The sequence below is a fragment of the Muscardinus avellanarius genome (assembly GCF_963383645.1).
Source record: "Muscardinus avellanarius genome assembly, chromosome: 3".
NCBI classification, from domain to species: Eukaryota; Metazoa; Chordata; class Mammalia; order Rodentia; family Gliridae; genus Muscardinus; species Muscardinus avellanarius.
The window spans coordinates 54,375,815-54,395,112 of NC_137788.1; the positions used below are offsets into that span (position 1 = coordinate 54,375,815).

General features: G+C 38.7%; 1 protein-coding gene across 1 annotated transcript in view; it reads left to right on the forward strand.

The window, feature by feature from the left end:
* Positions 1 to 2,322: 2,322 nt before the first annotated feature.
* ATG4C (autophagy related 4C cysteine peptidase) overlaps positions 2,323 to 19,298 on the forward strand; it is a gene marked incomplete at both ends in the record, with an annotated part of 53,229 nt that continues 36,253 nt past the window's right edge. Inside the window, 3 exons of the mRNA XM_080693332.1 lie at positions 2,323 to 2,398; positions 10,641 to 10,724; positions 18,650 to 18,883. Of these exons, the coding sequence (XP_080549458.1) occupies positions 2,323 to 2,398; positions 10,641 to 10,724; positions 18,650 to 18,883 (394 nt within the window). The remainder of the gene's footprint in view (positions 2,399 to 10,640; positions 10,725 to 18,649; positions 18,884 to 19,298) is intronic.

Below are 19,298 nucleotides of genomic sequence, written 5' to 3' on the forward strand. Positions count from 1 at the left end.
GCTTAGCCAGTCCTGCCAGAGGAGGTGGAACCGAATCTGGGACCTAGGGGCCTATGATGGTAACGCAGTCAAATGTTACGGTGAGCAGGAAGGCATTGAAGGTAGAGGGAAGAGCACTTGCAAAGGTATGGAGGTATCAGACAGCATATCAAGTTCAGGAAGCTTTAATATAGGTGTGTGTGTGTGTGTGTGTTACTGGAGATTGAACGTAGGGGTATTATTCTACTTCTGAGCTACACCCTTAGCCATTTTGTTTTTGACTTTGAAACAGGATCGCACTAAATTGCTAAGGGCTTTGCTAAATTACTGAGGCTGGCCTGCAAACTTGCAGTCCTCCCGTCTCAGCCTCCCCAGCATTGGGATTATAGGCATGTGCCACCATGCTACATTAGTTTTTAAATGGCTTTAGCATATGGAGCACGTGAGGGGCAACGAGAGAAGCTGAGTAAGCAAAGTTATTTCATGAAGGGCATTACAGATCTTCCTTAAGTGCCAGGCACAGGTCAAGTGATGGGGTTACAAACTGGAACAAGGCAAAGTCCTGGAGTAGTGTATTCATCACTCTAGTTCTTGTTTATACATCAGCAGTTTTATACATTACTATTTCCAGCCCAGACCTCTCCTCTGTGCTCCAGATCTACATCCAACTGCCTAGTTAACATCTCTGGACCATATCTAGAATATAACCTGCGCGGGAGCAGATCTTTCCTTTTCTTTGTTCATTTTTATGCCTAGAATAGTGCCTGGTAAAATTTGTTGAATGATTAAGTAAGTGAATACTTTTCTACTTGTATCTCTCAGAGATGCCTTTTAATGCCACATAAATCAAATTCATGATCCTTTGCCTCTATCCCAATCTATCCTCCATGCTTCTATTAGAGTAAAATAATAAACTAAACCCACAGAATCTGATTCTTTTGTTTTTGTTTAAAGCCATGTTGTCTTAAAAGCCGGGCGTGGTGGCGCATGCTTGTAATCCCAGCGCTTGGGAGGCTGAGACAGGAGGATCACGCAGGTTCGAAGCCAGCCTCAGCTACTTAGTGAGGCTCTCAGCAACTTAGTGAGACCCTGTTTCCAAATAAAATATTAAAAAAATAGGTCTGGGAGTATAGCCCGGAGGTAGAAAGCCTCTGGGTTCCACCCCCAGTACCACAAAAAAAAAAAAAAAAAAAAGAATAAAAAATTTCTTACCTGGTCTGCAAAGCCTTGTGTGTTCCACTCTTGAATTTTGTGCCACTTTTTTAGACTTTCTGCACTATAGACACATTGGTTTTTAAAATTCTTTTAGTAGATCATGTTTTCTTCTGCCTTTAAGCTATTATGTATGATTAGTAGCTTTTAATATCTGTTATAAAGTAGAATGCCTATTGTTAGGAAAATGATTGTATCAATATTTTGAGTAGATATTTATAACCCTAAAGGGGTAATGCTCTGTGCAGTATTCTTTTCTTATAAAGTAAACTGTGAATTATTGCAAATAAGCACAATCATTTTCAGTTACTAATTTGTTCCTTTTTCAGATTATATTGCACATCCCAATTTTCCCTCTTCAAGTTATGAAACACACACTTATGAGCTATATTTATTTTTATTTTAAATTAGGAAGACATTTTCCATTGGAAAAAAATAGCTTCAATATTGAGATAGGCAGGAAATAGGAAATGCCCCAGCTTGGATGTTCTTGCAAGCATCAAAGCTGGCCCATGTTACTAAAGTGATTTATTGTGCTCAATTGTGAATTATTGGGGGGAAAATATTGTTTGGTTTTGTGTTTTGTGTGGTAATTTTGTTTCATACTTGGTATTGAATATTGTGTGTGTGTGTGTGTGTGTGTGTGTGTGTGTGTGTGTGTGTGTTTTTACTGGAGATGGAACCCGGGGGCTTTCTACCTCTGGGCTACACTCCCAGACTTATTTTCTATTTTATTTGGAAATAGGGTCTCACTTAGTTGCTGAGAGCTTCACTAAGTAGCTGAGGCTGGTTTCAAGTCTGCATGATCCTCCTGTCTTAGCCTCCCAAGTACTGGGATTACAAGCGTGAGCTATCATGCCAGGGTTACTTAGATATTTATACAGTACCATATTCTATAAGATTTTTGCCTGTAAAATGAGAATTTGCTAGGTTTGTCTAAAATGAAGAGTAGTCTACTCATTTTTACTTCAAATTGTATTTAATCACTTAAATAACTTTAGCAGTATGTTACCACATACTGTGCACTGATTACTTATTTTTTCCTCATTTGCTTTTCTTTAAATCAGTACAGAAGATTAAATGCTACAGAAGAATGCAACCAAGTGATGGCTTTTTCTTTAGATTTTGAATATGGAGGCCACAGGAACAGATGAAGTTGACAAGCTAAAAACTAAATTTATATCTGCTTGGAACAACATGAAATACAGTAAGTATTATGACTAAAGAATTATATAGATCCAGAGAAATGTTTGAAGATATTCTGTATTTTCTGTAAGTTGCTGACAGCTACTTGAGAATGGATGAAATACTTCAGTATCTGAGGAATGTGAATAAGAGTCTTCCGAAGAAAGAGCCAAATATCATCATGAACATTGGCTTGGAAACTCAGATATAGCCAGGCGTGGTGGCGCACGCTTGTAATCCCCGCGCGTGGGAGGCGGAGACAGGAGGATCCCGCTGGTTCGAAGCCAGACCCTGTTTCATGTATATATATATGTATGTATATATATATATATATATATATATATATATATATATATATATATATATGTATGTATGTATGTATGTATGTATGTATATATGTATATATATACATATACATATACATATGTATATAAAATAGGTCTGGGAGTGTAGCCTGGAGGTAGAAGGGTTTCCAGGAACTCCAGTACCACCCCCCCAAAAAAAAACACCAAAAAAAACAACCAGATATATGTGGTCCTTTCTTTTTCCCCCTAATTTGATATTAGTATATTGATCCTTAGGGCATTTATACTTTTGTAATATCCCAAAGCAGAAAGATATTTTGCTGTTATTCTTGTACTGGGGATTGAACCCAGAGGCATTCTACCTCTGAGCCACACCCCCAGCCCTATTTTTATTTTTATGTTTATATTTATTTTGAAACGGTTTTGCTAGGTACTTGCTGAGGCTGTCCTCCAACCTGTAGTCCTCCTATCTCAGTCTCCCAAGAACTGAGATTACAAGCTTGCCTCACCACCCCCAGCTTAGAAGAAACTTATTCAAGTGATAATACTGTAGTTCTTCAGATTCAATTTCAGGCAGCCTGTCTGTACCTGGAAGTTAAGCAAAACTGACCTCTGAACACACAAAACAGATGGTATCAAGTTCATGCACTGTCATTGCTGTCTTTTCTCCTAGGTGGACCCTCAAGTCTCTATTTTCATCCTTAATACTCATGGCGGACAAATTCAATAAGAATCATATGATGGTTTTAAAAACCCATCTCAGACTTGTAGAGATTTAGAAGCCCTCAGAGATGAAGTACTCAGGTAGAGCTAGTTCAACAGCAAGTAGTTCCTATCCATAGAATAGGAATGATAACAAAAATCCAGTAAAAGGCTTGATAATCCAAAATCAGGTATTTACATTATCCAGAATTGACAAAGCCTTTAGTCCACTGGAAGTGATGATCAGCTAGCTGTAACTTGGCAACATGACATTACATGTTGGAAATTTTCTTTTTCTTTTGAGAAACTGGGAATTTGAACCCAAGGACATTCTACCTATAAGCTACACCCCCCTTATCAGACTTTTTTATTTTTTTGTTTTAAAATAAGATCTTGCTAGGCTTCTGAGAATCTTGCTGTGTTGCTGAGGCTGTCTTTGGATCTGCAGTCCTCTTGTCTCAGCCTCCCAAGCACTGGGAGCACCACCATGCTTGTATTACATGTTGAGAATGTTACGGTTTGGGGGAGAGGGTTACCGTCTGGGGGAACCGTCCCCACGGATCTTTGTTAGACCCCTGGGAATAATTCCCCCCATATACCACAAAAAGATAAAAAGAGCGCGGGTTCTTGTCCTGAGCTAAGGATAAATACACATTAGCCCGGACTCTTGCTGAAGATTTAAAGAAGTTTATTAAAAAGATAGAAATATAGAGGACAGTTACAGCCCCATGCCATTCAAGAGTGGCATGGGGGGGTGGTTCGAATGAATTCACTGAGATACAAAACATGGAACAGACTTTTTTATATATGACACCCTCCAGTTTGTTCACGTAATTCTGACGCAGTAAAAACCCTGTAAGGTTCCTCCCCTTACTTTCCTGCTAAGGTGTACTTTCCTGCCTAGGTGTCTTTTCACGAAGGTGATGGTTGAAGGCTGAAGGTTGACCCTCTCCTTCCATCCTACCTAGATTATCCAATTATGTAAACCTGCCTTTAGAATGAGGATGAGGAAGTCCTACTTCCCCTCTCCTATGGACTTGCATATTATCTTTAGCTAGGTTAATTTACATTGGAATAGTTGCCTGCTTATTGACAGAAACCAAGTCCTTTCACCAATTTTTTTTTTTTTTTTTTTTTTTGGTGGTACTGGGGTTTCTGGAAGTCCTTCTACCTCTGGGCTACACTTCCAGACCTATTTTTTATATTTTTATTTGGAAACAGGGTCTCCTAAGCCAGCGCGCACGGCTGGCTTCGAACCTGCGCGATCCTCCTGTCTCTGCCTCCCAAGCGTGGGGATTACAAGCGTGTGTGCCACCACGCCCAGCTCTTTCACCAATTTTTGAGATATAATAATCAGAGCTTTCTCAAATCTTCCTGGGCCATTCCTAATACTGGTACAGAGATTTTTTTTTTTTGGGGGGGGTACTGGGGATGGAACTCAGGGGTTTCTATCTTCGAGCTATGTTGAGATTTTTTTTTTTTTTTTTTTTGGTGGTACTAGGAGTGGAACCCAGGGGCTTTCTACCTCTGGGCTTTACTCGCAGACCAATTTTATATTTTATTTGGAAACAGGGTCTTACTAAGTTGCTGAGAGCCTCACTAAGTACCTGAGGCTGGCTTTAAACCTGTGTGATCCTCCTGTTTCAGCCTCCCAAGCGTGGGGATTACAAGCGTGTGCCACCACACCCAGCCTATGTTGAGAATTTCGAACATTAATTTTTTTAAATATTGAGGTGTATTTTGGTGCCAGGCATGGTGGCACACGCTTATAATCCCAGCATTTGGGAGGCTGAGACAGGAGGATTGCAGTTTGAGGACAGCCTCAGCTACTTAGTGAGGCCCTTTTTAAACTCTGAGACCCTGTTTCAAAATAAAGAATAAAAAATAGGTCTGGGGGTATAGCTTGGAGGTAGAATGCCCCTGGATTCCATCCCCAGTACTGCAAAAAAAAACCCAAAACACTTTGGGTACTATAAATTTACCCTTTTAAAGTATGCAGTTTAAGCTGAATGTGGTGGCATACGCTTGTAATCCCCGCATTTGGGAGGCTGAGACAGGAGGATTGTGGTTCGCAGGTAGCCTCAGCTACTACTTAGTGAGACCCTTGTAACTCAGTGAGATCTTGTTTTAAAATAAAGAATAAAAAATAGGGCTGAGGTGTAGCTCAGAGGCAAAATGCCACTGCGTTCCATCCCCAGTACTGTTAAAAAAAAAAAGTACAATTTAAATTTTAATTTATTTTATATGGTGTGGGAGATCAAACACTGGACCTTGTGCATGCTAAAACATTATACTCTACATATTGAGATACATACATCCTTAGCCCCAATCCACTTTTTTTTTTTTGGTACTGGGGATTGAAACCAGAGGCATTCTACCTCCAAGCTATACCCCCAGCCCTATTTTATTTATTTTTTATTTGGAAACAGGGTCTCACTAGGTTGATGAAAATTGTTGCTGAGGCTGTCCTCAAACTTGGAATCTTCTTATCTTAGCACTGGAGCTACCATACTTGGCCAACACCCCCAGCTCCAATTCACATTTTTAACTTATCATTTTAAATAGTATACAACTCAGTGGTTTTTAATGTGTTCACAAAGTAGAGCAGCCGTTATCACTAATTCTAGAACATTTTCATCATCCCCCCAAATAACCCTGTACCTATTGTTACGGATTGGGAGAATATGATTTGGGGAAACTGTTCCCCAGGGAACCCTGCGAGGGTCCCGGACACACTTTCCCCCAGCCCATAACAAAAGCCCAAAACGACCAAAAACAGAAAATTACCATGGGTTCTTGTCCTAAGCTAAGAATAAATATGCAGAGTTTGGACAGTTGCTGAAGATTTAAAGAAGTTTATTAGAAAGATAGAAATACAGAAAATAGAAATACAGCCCCATGCCAAAGTGGCATGGGGGGGGGTGACTAGAAATGAATACAGCTCCATACCAGACTAGCATGGAGGGGTGACTCGAATGAGTACACCAAAGGGATTACACGTGGACTCGGCCTTTTATACCCATGACCTCCATCTTGTTTGCGTGACTCTGAAGTAGTGAACATCCCTGTAAGGTATCTCCCCCAATAAGGTGTGGCAAGGTGTCTCCTTCCATGAAGGTCTACCCCTCCTACCATCTTAGCTAGCTTATCTAATCATGTAGATCTGTCTTTGGACAGAGAAAGGCCTAGTTCTCCTCTCCTATTGACTTGTTTATTACTTTTAGCTAGGTTAATTTACATTGGAATAGTTGCCTGCTTTTAGGCAGAAACCAAGTCCTTGCACAGATTTGCCCCTCACCCATTTTTTTTGGAATATATTAATAATCATAGCTTTCTCAAATCTTCCTAAGCCATTCCTAATACTGGTACAACGATGACAGGCTGCTTTGGAACTTTCCTTTCCCCCAAATTTTATAATAACCCTAGAAAGAGAAAAGGAATAACCTACGATGGCAGGTACCAACTCCCTGATTGGCATGAGGAATGAGGCAGGTCCACCCAAACTTTCAGCCCCTAGGGTAGGGCACCTTTCTGATCTGAGCACTAATAGGGGCACTGACTGCCCTGCCAGTGAATGGAGACCAGCAAATCCTCTCCACGAACTCTAGCATACCAGGACAAGTGCTGTGTCAGGATGGGACTCTAGTTTCAACTGATATGAGGAATTCTGATGACTATTTTTAATATGTGCGGAAAGAACTTATTCATGAGAATACTTCCTATTTATGGCTTTCCCCGTGTCCAGGCTCTGTTCTCCATTGCCACTATTTCCTGTATTCATCATTTTTCCTTCTTTGCCCATAGTATCCTTGTTAAAAGCTTCAATAAGCTGGGTCAGAGATAAGTAGTTAATTTCTTTTAAAGCTTTAGAAAGATAAAAATGAAAAGCCATCAACTAAAATAATTGAAAGAAAAAGTACATTGTGTAGGTTAATCTTCCCATATTTAAGTCTGATTAAGTTCCAACATACTTGTGGCAAAAGAAAAATGGTGGGATCCTATAGGAAGTCCTGAATCCTCTTAGGCACCTAACTTCTTAGAGTATTAAAGAAGTCAGTCTCATGAGGGGTTAGACCCTGCTAGGGTTTGCATAGGAAATAGAAAAGTAAGAGAATATGTACCCATGATTGATGGTTGAGCTGTAAAACACTTTAATCCTGTGCTTTTGTGAAATGTGGACCCTGGTAGTGCCTCAGGCTCTGACCAGATTCATAACCGGCTTTCTTGAAGAGGGACTGGTGGGTGATTAGAAAGAAATAGCTAGAGGATAAACTATAGGGAAGAGAGAGAAGTTTCTCCTTAAAGGCTATTTCTTTTATTTGAATTTTTTTTTTATTAAGTTTGTAAGAGTTGCTTTCGAAATACTGCCTTTTTTGTTTGTGTTTTGTGGCAATGGAATGAGCCCAGGGGTGTTCTAACTCTGAGCTACACCCCCAGCTCCTTTTTTTTAATTTTATTTTATTTTTGGTGGTACCAGGGATTGAACACAGGGGCATTCTACCTCTGAGCTACATCCCCAGCCTTATTTTTTATTCTTTATTTTGAAACAGGGTCTCACTAAGTTGTGGAGGGTCTCACTAAGTAGCTGAGGCTGGCCAAGAATTTTAGCCTCCCAAGTACTGGGATTACAGGTGTGAGCCACCATGCTAGGCTGAAATACTGCCTTTTTGGGGGAGAGCTTACCACTGTTTAGATATTAGAATCATTCCAGTAAGATACTAAAAATTTATTTACTTATTTATTTATTTATTTATTTGTGGTACTGGGGATTGAGTCCAGGGGTATTCTACCTCTGAGCTACACCCCAAGCCCTATTTTATTTTTATTTTGAAACAGGGTCTTGCTAGATTAATGAGAGTCTCACTACTTACTGAAGATATCCTCAAACCTGTGATCATCTTGTTTCAGCCTTCCAAGTACAGGGATTACAAGCATGTGCCATCATGTCTGGCTACTAATAATATTTCTTCTTTGTTTCCTTTTTTTTTTGTGGTACTGTGGATTGAACCTAGAGACATTCTATCTTGGAGCTACAACCGCAGCTCTATTTTATTCTTTTATTTTGAAACAGTCTCACTAGGTTGCAGATGGCTGCTCAGACTGGCCGCAAACCTGTGATCCTCCTATTTCAGCCTCCCAAGTACTGAGATTTCAAGTGTATGCCACCATGCCCTGCTACTAATAATATTTCTAAAAGATATGTATAAAACTCCTTGCCTACTTACTTATACACAATAGATAAATACCAATTTCCCACTGGAGTTTAAAGAAGAGAGCCAGATCCAAGTGGGGGGTGGGGGGGGGAGGACTAAAAGCATGTTTGATCCAGAAAAGTAGGATTTAGATGGGCTGATACTGGAAAGGACATTTTTGTCAGATGATAGCATGAACCAAGTTGCAAAGTTGAGTAGAGGTGAAGGGCAGCAGGAAATATGATTAATAAAGATAATTTGGCCAGGCATGGTGGCGCATGCTTGTAATCCCCGCGCTTGGGAGGCGGAGACAGGTGGATTGCGCAGGTTCAAAGCCAGTCTTGCTGGCTTAAGAGACCCTGTTTCAAAATAAAAATATAAAACAGCCGGGTGTGGTGGCGCACGCTTGTAATCCCCGTGCTTAGGAGGCAGAGACAGGAGGATCGTGCAGGTTCAAAGCCAGCCGTGCGTGCTGGCTAAGGAGACCCTGTTTCCAAATAAAAATGTAAAAATAGGTCTGGGAGTGTAGCCCGGAGGTAGAAGGGCTTCCAGGAACTCCAGTACCACACACGCACAAAATAAATAAATAAATAAATAAAAATAAATCAAAAATATAAAACAGGTCTGGGAGTGTAGCCTGGAGGTAGAAGGGTTTCCAGGAACCCTAGTACCACCAATAAATAAATAAATAAATAAATAAATAAATAAATAAATAAATAAATAGATAAATAAATAGATAAATAAATAAATAAATAAAATTTGTCTCTGGAGAGTCTTTATTGTGACTGAGAAGTTCATAATAAATCTGTTAAGTAATGAGTATGTGTTTTGAACAGAAGAGTTACGTAATCAAAGCTGAGCCTCAGGGAGTTTAATTTGGCAGTGACATGTGGCATTTGTTAGAACGAGGAAGCACTGACTGCAGAGAAACTATTTTGGTAAGTCTTGCAGTAATCCAAGTGAAGCTTGATGAAATTTAATTAGTGTATTTGACTTCCCATTCTCTCTTACCATTAAATTGAGACTTGCATGATTTTTATTTTAAATACATAATTTATTTGTATAGTTCCATAGAAAACGCTCTCATAAAAATTACAGTTCCTTTTAAACTTTGTAACAACTTAGTCTATTTAAGATTAGACTTGTCTGTCAACTCCCAATTCCAGATTCTTTCTTTTCAAACACTGTATTTTAGGAGTTGCTTTTAAACCTGCCATTAGCAGTCTGGAATTTTATATACTCAAGAATATTCAGCAATGTAGTGGGCACATGCTGTTTTCAGGAATTTGGGAATTGTCAATGGCATCAGGAAAAGCCAAAAAGGATATTACCTTTTACCATTTTTTTCCCTTTGGTGCTGATTGAACCCAGGGACGTGTGCATCCTAAGTTGGTGTTTTGCCACTGAGTTACATCCCTAGACCAGGGCACTACCATGTAGATGCTGATAGTTTAACAGGAAGAAAATTTGAGACATTAGAATTTACAGCTCAAGTTAGGGTTTGAAGTTTGAGAGGCTGGAAATTGATATGAGGATGTCCAAAAGCTTTATATACCACATGCATGCCAAAATGAGGAAGTTACTACAGATTTCTCTAGGAACTTCCGCTGATCCACTTTATCATCAGCAGCAGGCTATAGTGGGCCCATTTCCTAAGTTACTTCCTGGGCTACTTAAAAGCACTTTAAAGTCTTTTATTTATTTAAGATGGGAGAAAACATAAGAAATTGATAGAATTTGTTGCCTCAAGGAAAGGAGATTAGCTTTTAGAGAAACTAGAGTAGAATTTTTACCTTTTGAATTTTGTACTGTACGGGACATTGTGACCCGTCAAAGTAAATTAAAATTAAAGATTTGTTTTTCTCATGTTTTTAAGTGGATAGAATGTGGTTAAAAGATCTTAACTTTATTCAAAAGTAGCATATGGCCTATATTTTTAGTCCACTGCCAGAATATTTTGCAACTCTTGCAAAAATGCACTTTCAGAAATAAAAATTGGTTTGAAATTAGGTTAAAGAAAGTTTGAAGTCTTAATTGCAAAGCTCTTTTTCTCTTTTTTATTTAGGTTGGGTGTTGAAAACAAAGACATATTTTAGTAGAAATTCTCCTGTATTATTACTTGGAAAATGTTACCATTTTAAATATGAAGGTAAGTGCTAAAAGCATTTAAAAATATTAGAAAAATACATTTTTAATCTTCCTTCTTTCCTTTCTTTTCTTTCTTATTGTTGTGGTACTGGAGATTGAACCCAGGGGCATTCTACCTCAGAGCTACACCCCTAGCCCTATTTTTTATTCTTTATTTTGAAAGAGTCTCACTAACTTGCAGAGGGCCTAAGTAGCTGAGGCTGGCTGTGAACCTGGATCCTCCTGTCTCAGCTTTCCAAGTATTGGGATTACAAGTATGTGTGTTACCATGCCTGTCTCTTCATTATTTTATTTTCATATTTCTTTTTTGGAATATTTCTGTTAAGTACCAGTATTTTATATGACACATAATATATTATCATATGGTTTGGTTCTCATGAACTCTTTTTGGGCAAGGATCATGTTCTGTTCATCATAGTTTTCAACTTTCAGTATGAGTACTAGATAAATACTATTTCATTTGATTGTATATACTTTTATTGGTACATTATAGTCTCACATCACAATGTAGGCCATAGCGATAATGAGGTACTTGCACACATTACTTGGTGAGTTTCCCCTGGGCTCCCTCTCCACATTCCCCTTCTCCAAATAAGGTACTGAGATAGGCATTGGTATTCTCACATATACAAATGTTAGTATTCTTTATCAGGTTCTCTGGTAACTTTCAAGTATATGCTAATGGGAATTAATTACCTTAGTTAACCTAAACATGATGGTTTTTTTTCAGGTTTTTGTTGTTAGTTTTGGCATTGAGAATTGAACCCAGGGGTATTCTACCTCTGAGCTAACACCCAGCCCGATTGTTGTTGTTGTTGCTGTTATCATTATTATTATTTTTGGTGGTACTTGGGGTGGAACCCAGGGGCTTTCTACCTCCAGACTATACTCCCAGACCTATTGTATATTTAATTCGTAAACAGGGTCTCATTTAGTTGCTGAGGCTGGCTTTGAACCTGTGCAATCCTCCTGTCTCAGCCTCCCATGCATGGGGATTACAAGCATGCTCCACCATACCTGGCAATTTTTTTTTTTTTTTCAGGTTTGGGAATAGAACCCAGGGGCATTCGACCTCTGAGCTGCATCCCCAGTCCTGTTTTTTATTCTTTATTTTGAAACAGGGTCTCACTAAGTTGCGGAGGGCCTCATTAAGTAGCTGAGGTTGTCTGTGAACCACTATCCTCTGGTCTCAGCCTCCCAAATGCTGGGATTACAAGTGTGCGCCACCAAGCCTGGCTCCTTTTATTACTTTTGAAACAGGGTCTCTCTGAGTTGTTGCGACTGGCCTTAAACCTGTGATCCTCTTGTCTTAGCCTTCCTAATTTTTTCAATTATTTATTTATTTATTTTTGCAGAACTGGGGGTTGAACATCTAGGTGCATTCTACCTCCAACCCATACCCTCCAGTCCTATTTTTTTGTTCTTTTCTTTTGAAACAGGGTCTCAACTAAGTTTCAGAGGGCCTCACTAAATAGCTGAGGCTGGCTGTGAACCTGTGATCCTCCTATCTCAGCCTCCTAAGTATTAGGATTACAAGCATGGGCCACCATGCTCAGCACTAATTTTTTTCAATTAGTAAAGATTTTTTTTTTTTTTTTTTTTTTTGTGGTACTGGGGGTGGAACCCAGAGGCTTTCTACTCCTGGGCTATACTCCCAGACCCATTTTATATTTTATTTGGAAACAGGGTCTCACTAAGTTGCTGAGAGCCTTACTCAGTAGCTGAGGCTGGCTTCGAACCCATGCGATCCTCCTGTCTCAGCCTCCCAAGCACGGGGATTACAAGTGTGTACCACCACGCCCGGCTAATAAAGATGTTTTAATATCTCAAATTGACTTTATTTGATGTTTCTGAATTTCCACTTATATTCTCCCTTCTCCCTTTCAATAATTTTTTAAAATTATGCTATTTATTGAATGTCAGGTACCATACTGGGCTCTTAGGAAAATATCTTTAATTCTTACAAGCCTAAAAGGTAGATTAAGTGTCCTTGCCTTATGAATGGGAAGGTAGAAGCTTAAAGAAATTAAATAATTTGTCCTAAGTTTATGTGGTGGCAGAGGTAAAGTTTATAAACTTATATTGTATCTCTTAACACTGCTTTTCTCTTTACTATATATCTTTGCTTAGTTTTGTATTTTAGAGAGAGAGAGAGAGAGAGAGAGAGAGAGAGAGAGAGAATGTGTGTGTGTAAGAGAGGCTGAGACAGGAGGATCACACAAGTTCGAAGCCAGCCTCAGCTGCTTAGTGAGGCTCTCAGCAACTTAGTGAGACCCTGTTTCCAAATAAAATATAAAAAAATGGGTCTGGGAGTATAGCCCGGAGGTAGAAAGCCTCTGGGTTCCACCTCCAGTACCACCAAAAAAAAAAAAAAAAAAGAGTTGAAAATAATATATGTGAGAGGATGTTATTATTGTATATATTCAGTTTTGGTTGACCTATCTTAGTGTATCATTTATTATCAGTTTTGTAAAACCTTATGAGCGGTTTGTAGTAATAGCAGTTAACATTTATTGAATAGTTGTAATGGCCAGGCAGTATTCTAAGTAATCTTATGTGTCATTCAGTGTTTACATCAGTTTTGAAGAATGAAGAGGAAGTTGGTAAAGAAGGTATGTATTCTAGGTTTATGAACTAGCATGATAAAAGTAATAGCAGTGAGATATTAGAGAGCATATTTAGGAAACATCTCTAACATCTCTACTTAGCTATAGTGGGAGATCATTGCGAAAAGAATCAAATTATAGTGAAGGATCTTGAATTTTTCTGAATAGTTAGGTCATATACATATATGCATACATACATATATATATGTTTCTTTTATTTGTTTATTATTTTTACAGACAGAGGACAACCGTAGCAGTATGGTTAGGAGTATATCCTCTGAGGTCAGGCATATCTGAGTTTGCATTTTGGGCTTTTTTTGGACTAAGAAAGACATAAGAAGAAAGATGGGGAGAGGGACAAAAAAATGAGGCAGAAAGGTAGCAGGAGGGTGCATGTCATTTGAGATGTTCCCTTGTTAATATTCCTTGACCCTTCCTAAAGTCAGTTAAGCTCATGAAATGCTTGATGTAAGAAGAGTTTTTTTTTTTTTTTTTTTTTAAAGAGTGAATTTGGAATCTGTAATGAAAAAGACAACATGCATCTTTGCAAGAGTTAGAAGTAGGTAGGTCTGGGTAGTTTAAGCTAAGGAGTATTAGTAGAAATGTTGGGGATAAATTTGGACTTATAGATGTCACTTAACTTTTGGTTCAGCAAGTTTACTAAGTTTTCAGAGAGGTAGAGGGTGGAGTACCTAGCTGGCTCCTTAATTCCAATGATGATGATTGTTATTCTAGATTTTTGAGTCAGATTTCATTGTTATTTTTAGTAATTATTTATGGAGAACATGTAGGCTAGGACATTATTCATACACTGAAGGAACATATGCTAATCATAATTAAATATATGTTTAAGAAATATACATTTGTTTAGTTGGGCATGGTGGCGCACGCATTTGGGAGGCTGAGATAGGATCATGGTTTGTGGCCAGCCTCAGCTACTTAGGCGGCCCTTTGCAACTCAGTGAGACCCTGTTTCAAAATAAAGAATAGCCGGGCGTGGTGGCACACGCTTGTAATCCCAGCATTTGGGAGGCTGAGACTGGGGGATCGCACAGGTTCGAAGCCAGTTGCTCTGGCTTAAGAGACCCTGTTTCCAAAAATTAAAAGCATAAAATAGGTCTGGGAATGTAGCCCGGAAGTAGAAGGACTTCCAGGAACCCCAGCACCACCACCACCAAAAAAAAAAAAAAAGAATAAAAGCTGGGTGTGGTGGCACAAGCTTGTAATCCTCGAGCTTGGGAGGCAGAGACAGGAGGATCACGCAGGTTTGAAGCCAGCTGCTCTGGTTTAAGAGACCCTGTTTCCAAATGAAAAAGTGTAAAATAGGTCTGGGAGTGTAACCCGGAGGTAGAAGGGCTTCCAAGAACCCCAGTACCACCAAAAAAAAAAAAAAAAAAAGAAAGAAAGAAAAAAAGAAAGAAAGAAAGAAAATAGGGCTGAGGGTATAGCTCAGAGGTAGAATAACCCCAGGGTTTCATCTCCAGTACTGCAGGAAAAAAAAAAAGAAAGGAAGGAAGGAAGGAAGAAATATATGTTGTTTTTATCCTCAGTTCATGATACAGAGCTCCTAAAACTCTTGTAATCTCCTGGATGAGAGAGCTACTTAAGAGCTACATCTTCTGTTCTAGTGTTTGGTCTTCAACATAGGGCTTCTAAATATCTTGGGATTTTCTGGGTGACTAGAATGTGCCTTTGGTCTAATGAGGTGACTCTTGGTGAGTTTTTTGATGGGAGCTGGGTCACCAGGAAGACCAAATCATGGTTAGAAACTTGGATTTTTTTTTTTTTTTGCAGGTCTGGGGATGGAACCCAGGGGCATTTGACCTCCGAGCTACATCCCCTGCCCTAGTTTTTAATTCTTTTTTTTTTTTTTTTTTTTTTTTTGTGTGTGTGGTACTGGGGATGGAACACAGGGGCCTTCTACCTCCGGGTTACACTCCCAGACCTATTTCATATTTTATTTGGAAACAGGGTCTCTTAAGCCAGCTGAGGCTGGCTTTGAACCTGCGAGGTCCTCCTGTCTCAGCCTCCCAAGCACGGGGATTACAAGCGTGCGCCACCACGCCCAGCTAGTTTTTATTCTTTAATTTGAAACAGGGTCTCATTAAGTTACAGAGGGCCTCACTAAGTAGCTGAGGCTGTCCGCAAAAGATCCTCCAGTCTCAGCCTCCCGAGTGCTGGGATTACAATCCTTTGGGGAGAGAAGAACTGGAAATTGAATTAATAATTCAGCAGTATTAGGTTATGCGAATCTGATGAAGCCTCCATAAGAATCCTTCCATTGTTATTACGTGCCCTAAACTATTTATTTTACCATTGATATTTGAATTGCTTTTACTTTTACCATTATCAACATGTGTAGTATATTCTTGTATTACTGTTGAAATAGCACTATGTTCTCAGGATATTAGGAAAAAATGTTTGCAACTTATTAAAAATGTCCGAATGCAAGGAGGAGTGAGAGGAATTGGCTATTAGCTAGAAGAATATTCTATTTCTGTTCTTATTATCTATTTTATGGATTCTCTTTTTCTAATGAGTATAACCCAAAACCACTCACAATACCTTTCCAGAAGTTGTTTTGGTGTTCATGGGCAGGGAGGATCTGATGTTATTGCACAGTAAGCAGAGGATGGTTAAAATGCTTATAATAATCGTTAAAATCCTTGTTTTCTGATTGTAGCTTTTATGTTAGTTCTGGGTCAGTTTGGATTGATAGAATATTCTTATTTTGGTTTGTGTTTTTTTTCTTCAATGTATACCTATTAGTTCTTGCTTTTTGGTACTGGGGATGGAACCCAGGGACATTCTACCTCCGCACTACACCCCTAGCCCTCTCTTTTATTTTTTATTTTGAAACAGGGTCTCACTGGGCTCAAAGGGCTTCATTAAATAGCTGAGGCTGTGTGGGAACTGTGACCTTCCTGTCTCACCCTTCCAAATGCTAAGATTATAGGTGTGAGTCACCACGCCCTGCTCATACCTGTTAATTCTTGATCGCCAATCATTGTCTTGTTTACCTCCTTGGAAGCTAGATATTTCTGTACTCAGGAGTATTCTGTGATTTTAATAAACCACACTATTTTACTTTTAGTGGTCATTTGTATAGTTTAAAATTTGGAACCATTACATTGCTACAAATATTCTAGTACGTGTGCTCTGGTGAAAATGTCTATTTTTGTTTGTTTTAGAGATGGAGTCTGTGTTGCTAAGCTGGTCCTGAACTTAAGGGCTCAAGTGACCCTCCTACCTCGGCCTCCCAAGTAGCCGGGGCCGTAGGCATGTGCCACCGTGCCCAGTCATGTGTACATTTATTGTATATTCCTAGAACTACATGCTGAGTCATTAGGCATTCATATATTTATTTTCAGTATATACTGCCCAGCAGTCTTACAAAATAGTTTTATCAATTTATATTTCTGCCAAGTGTGTATTAACATTCTGCTTGCCCTCACTTTACCAATATTTGGTATTTTTAAAATTTGAACCTTTTTTTTTGTGGTACTGGGGCTCCTGGAAACCCTTCTACCTTCGGGCTACACTCCCAGACCTATCTTTTATATATTTTTTATTTGGAAACAGGATCTCCTAAGCCAGCGAGGCTGGCTTCGAACCTGCGTGATCCTCCTGTCTCTGCCTCCCAAGTGCGGGGATTACAAGTGTGTGCCACCAACACCCGGCTAGAACCATATTTTGATTTTAATTTTCTTTCCTTTGGTAAAATTGAGCATATTTTCATGTGTTTACTAGCTATTTGGTTATGTATTCTATTATTTGTGTTTTTATTTTGATTTCTTGATTTTCTTTGTATATTCTGGATATAAATACTTTTTTGAGATATCTGCAGGCATTGTTTTCACCTACTTTTGCTTTTTTTTTTGGTGGTACTGGGGGTGGAACCCAGGGGCTTTCTACCTCCAGGCTATACTCCCAGACCTATTTTTTATTTTATTTGGAAACAGGGTCTCACTAAGTTGCAGAGAGCCTCACTAAGTAGCTGAGGCTGGCTTCGAACCTGTGCGATCCTCCTGTCTCAGCCTCCCAAGCGCGGGGATTGTACAAGCGTGCGCCACCACGCCCGGCTTCTACTTTTGCTTTTAATGGCATCTTTTGAAGAACATAGTTCTTAATTTTTTTTTGCCGTTCTGGGGACGAAACCCAGGGGCATTTGACCTCTGAGCTATACCCTGCCCTGCCCAAAATGTGGTTCTAATTTAAAAAATACCAAATATTGGTGAAGTGAGGGGAAGCAGAATGTTAATACACACTTGGCAGGAATATAATTCTTGATTGCCAAACATTGTATTGTTTTTATTCTTTATTTTGAAACAGGGTCTCACTAAGTTACAGAGGGCCTCACTAAGTAGCTGAGGCTGTCCACGAACCTTGATCCTTGATCTTCCTGTCTCAGCCTCCCAAATGCAGGGATTACAAGCCTGTGCCACCACGCCCAGCTTATCTGATTATTTCTCATAGTGAAATACTCTTATATTTATCATCGTCATTATCATCATCATCATCATCATCATCATCATCATCATTAGTGGAACCCAGGGGCTTTCTAGCTTTTTACCTCTGAGGCTATATTCCCAGACCTACTTTATACTTTATTTGGAAACAGGGTCTCATTAGGTTGCTGAGAGCCTAACTAAGTAGCTGAGGCTGGCTTCGAACTTGCACAATCCTCCTGTTTCAGCCTCTCAAGCGCTGGGATTACAAGTGTGTGCCACCATGCCTGGCTCATGTGTTTTTGTTTGTAATAAGCATGCTTGACTAAGCCCTTATTATTACTAGCAGTTCCCTTTTATTTCTTATATTAGCTTTTCCCCTGTTCTTTGTAGTAGTTCTAGAAATAGACCTCATTCTTCATAAAGCTCTGATTTAAAGTCTGTCCCTTCCTTAAAAATAAAAAAAGCAAAATAAAACCTACAATGCTAACAAATAACAGACATCTACTTTCTTTAGTTTCACTTATCTTACCTTTATCTAACAAATTTTATTGCACATCTAATATGGCCTGAACTCTGGTGCTGAAGTTACCGGTGATACCTTATATTAGTTACCTCCAGAGTACAAGACATTTCAGGATTCATTCTCATTTGATTTTCACAGCAGCTTGATTAGGCAAAATATTTATCTTTATAAAAATTTATTTTCCTCTTAAGTGAAAAAAAATGATTATAAAGACTATGATGTAGTCCTTTAGTAATAATATGTAATCATAATAAGGATTTTGATTGAGCTCATAACAGGAATATATTGTCATTATTGACATTTCTTTGCCTATCTTTAGACTACTATTTATATTTTTATTTTACAGATGAAAATAAAATGTTACCTGCAAGATCAGGATGTACAATAGAAGATCATGTAATTGCGGGAAATGTAGAAGAATTTCGTAAAGATTTCATTTCTAGAATATGGTTGACCTACAGGGAAGAATTTCCTCAGATAGAAGGTTCAGCTTTGACAACAGATTGTGGCTGGGGCTGTACATTGAGAACTGGCCAAATGCTTTTGGCCCAAGGACTCATACTACACTTTCTTGGTAGAGGTAAATAAATCTTTTGTTTTAATGCATAAAATTTCCTGTGGTCAGTTTCTTGATTTCATAATGTTTTCTCAAGTTGTAACTAACCTAGCATATTGCATTTTTGTTTTGAAATGATTTTCTTTTCAAAAGTACAGATTAAACATGACTGTTTTTCTGTCAGGATTTAAGTTCAACTTTTCGTAGGCTCTGGATTTTTCTTGTAGTAATTATTTCTTTCCCCTTTGGTTGAACTCTTTGGAATATCTCCAGTTCAGTAAGCCCTGGACAAATCAATATCCATAACTTTGAAGAGGTAATTAGTTTTTTTAAACCTTTAAAGTGTTTATTCCAGTTTATTTTTTCTACATATCAATAAGATTTGTAAGATTTGAACATTTTATCTTTATAAATATGACTGTAACCAACTATTTTAAAT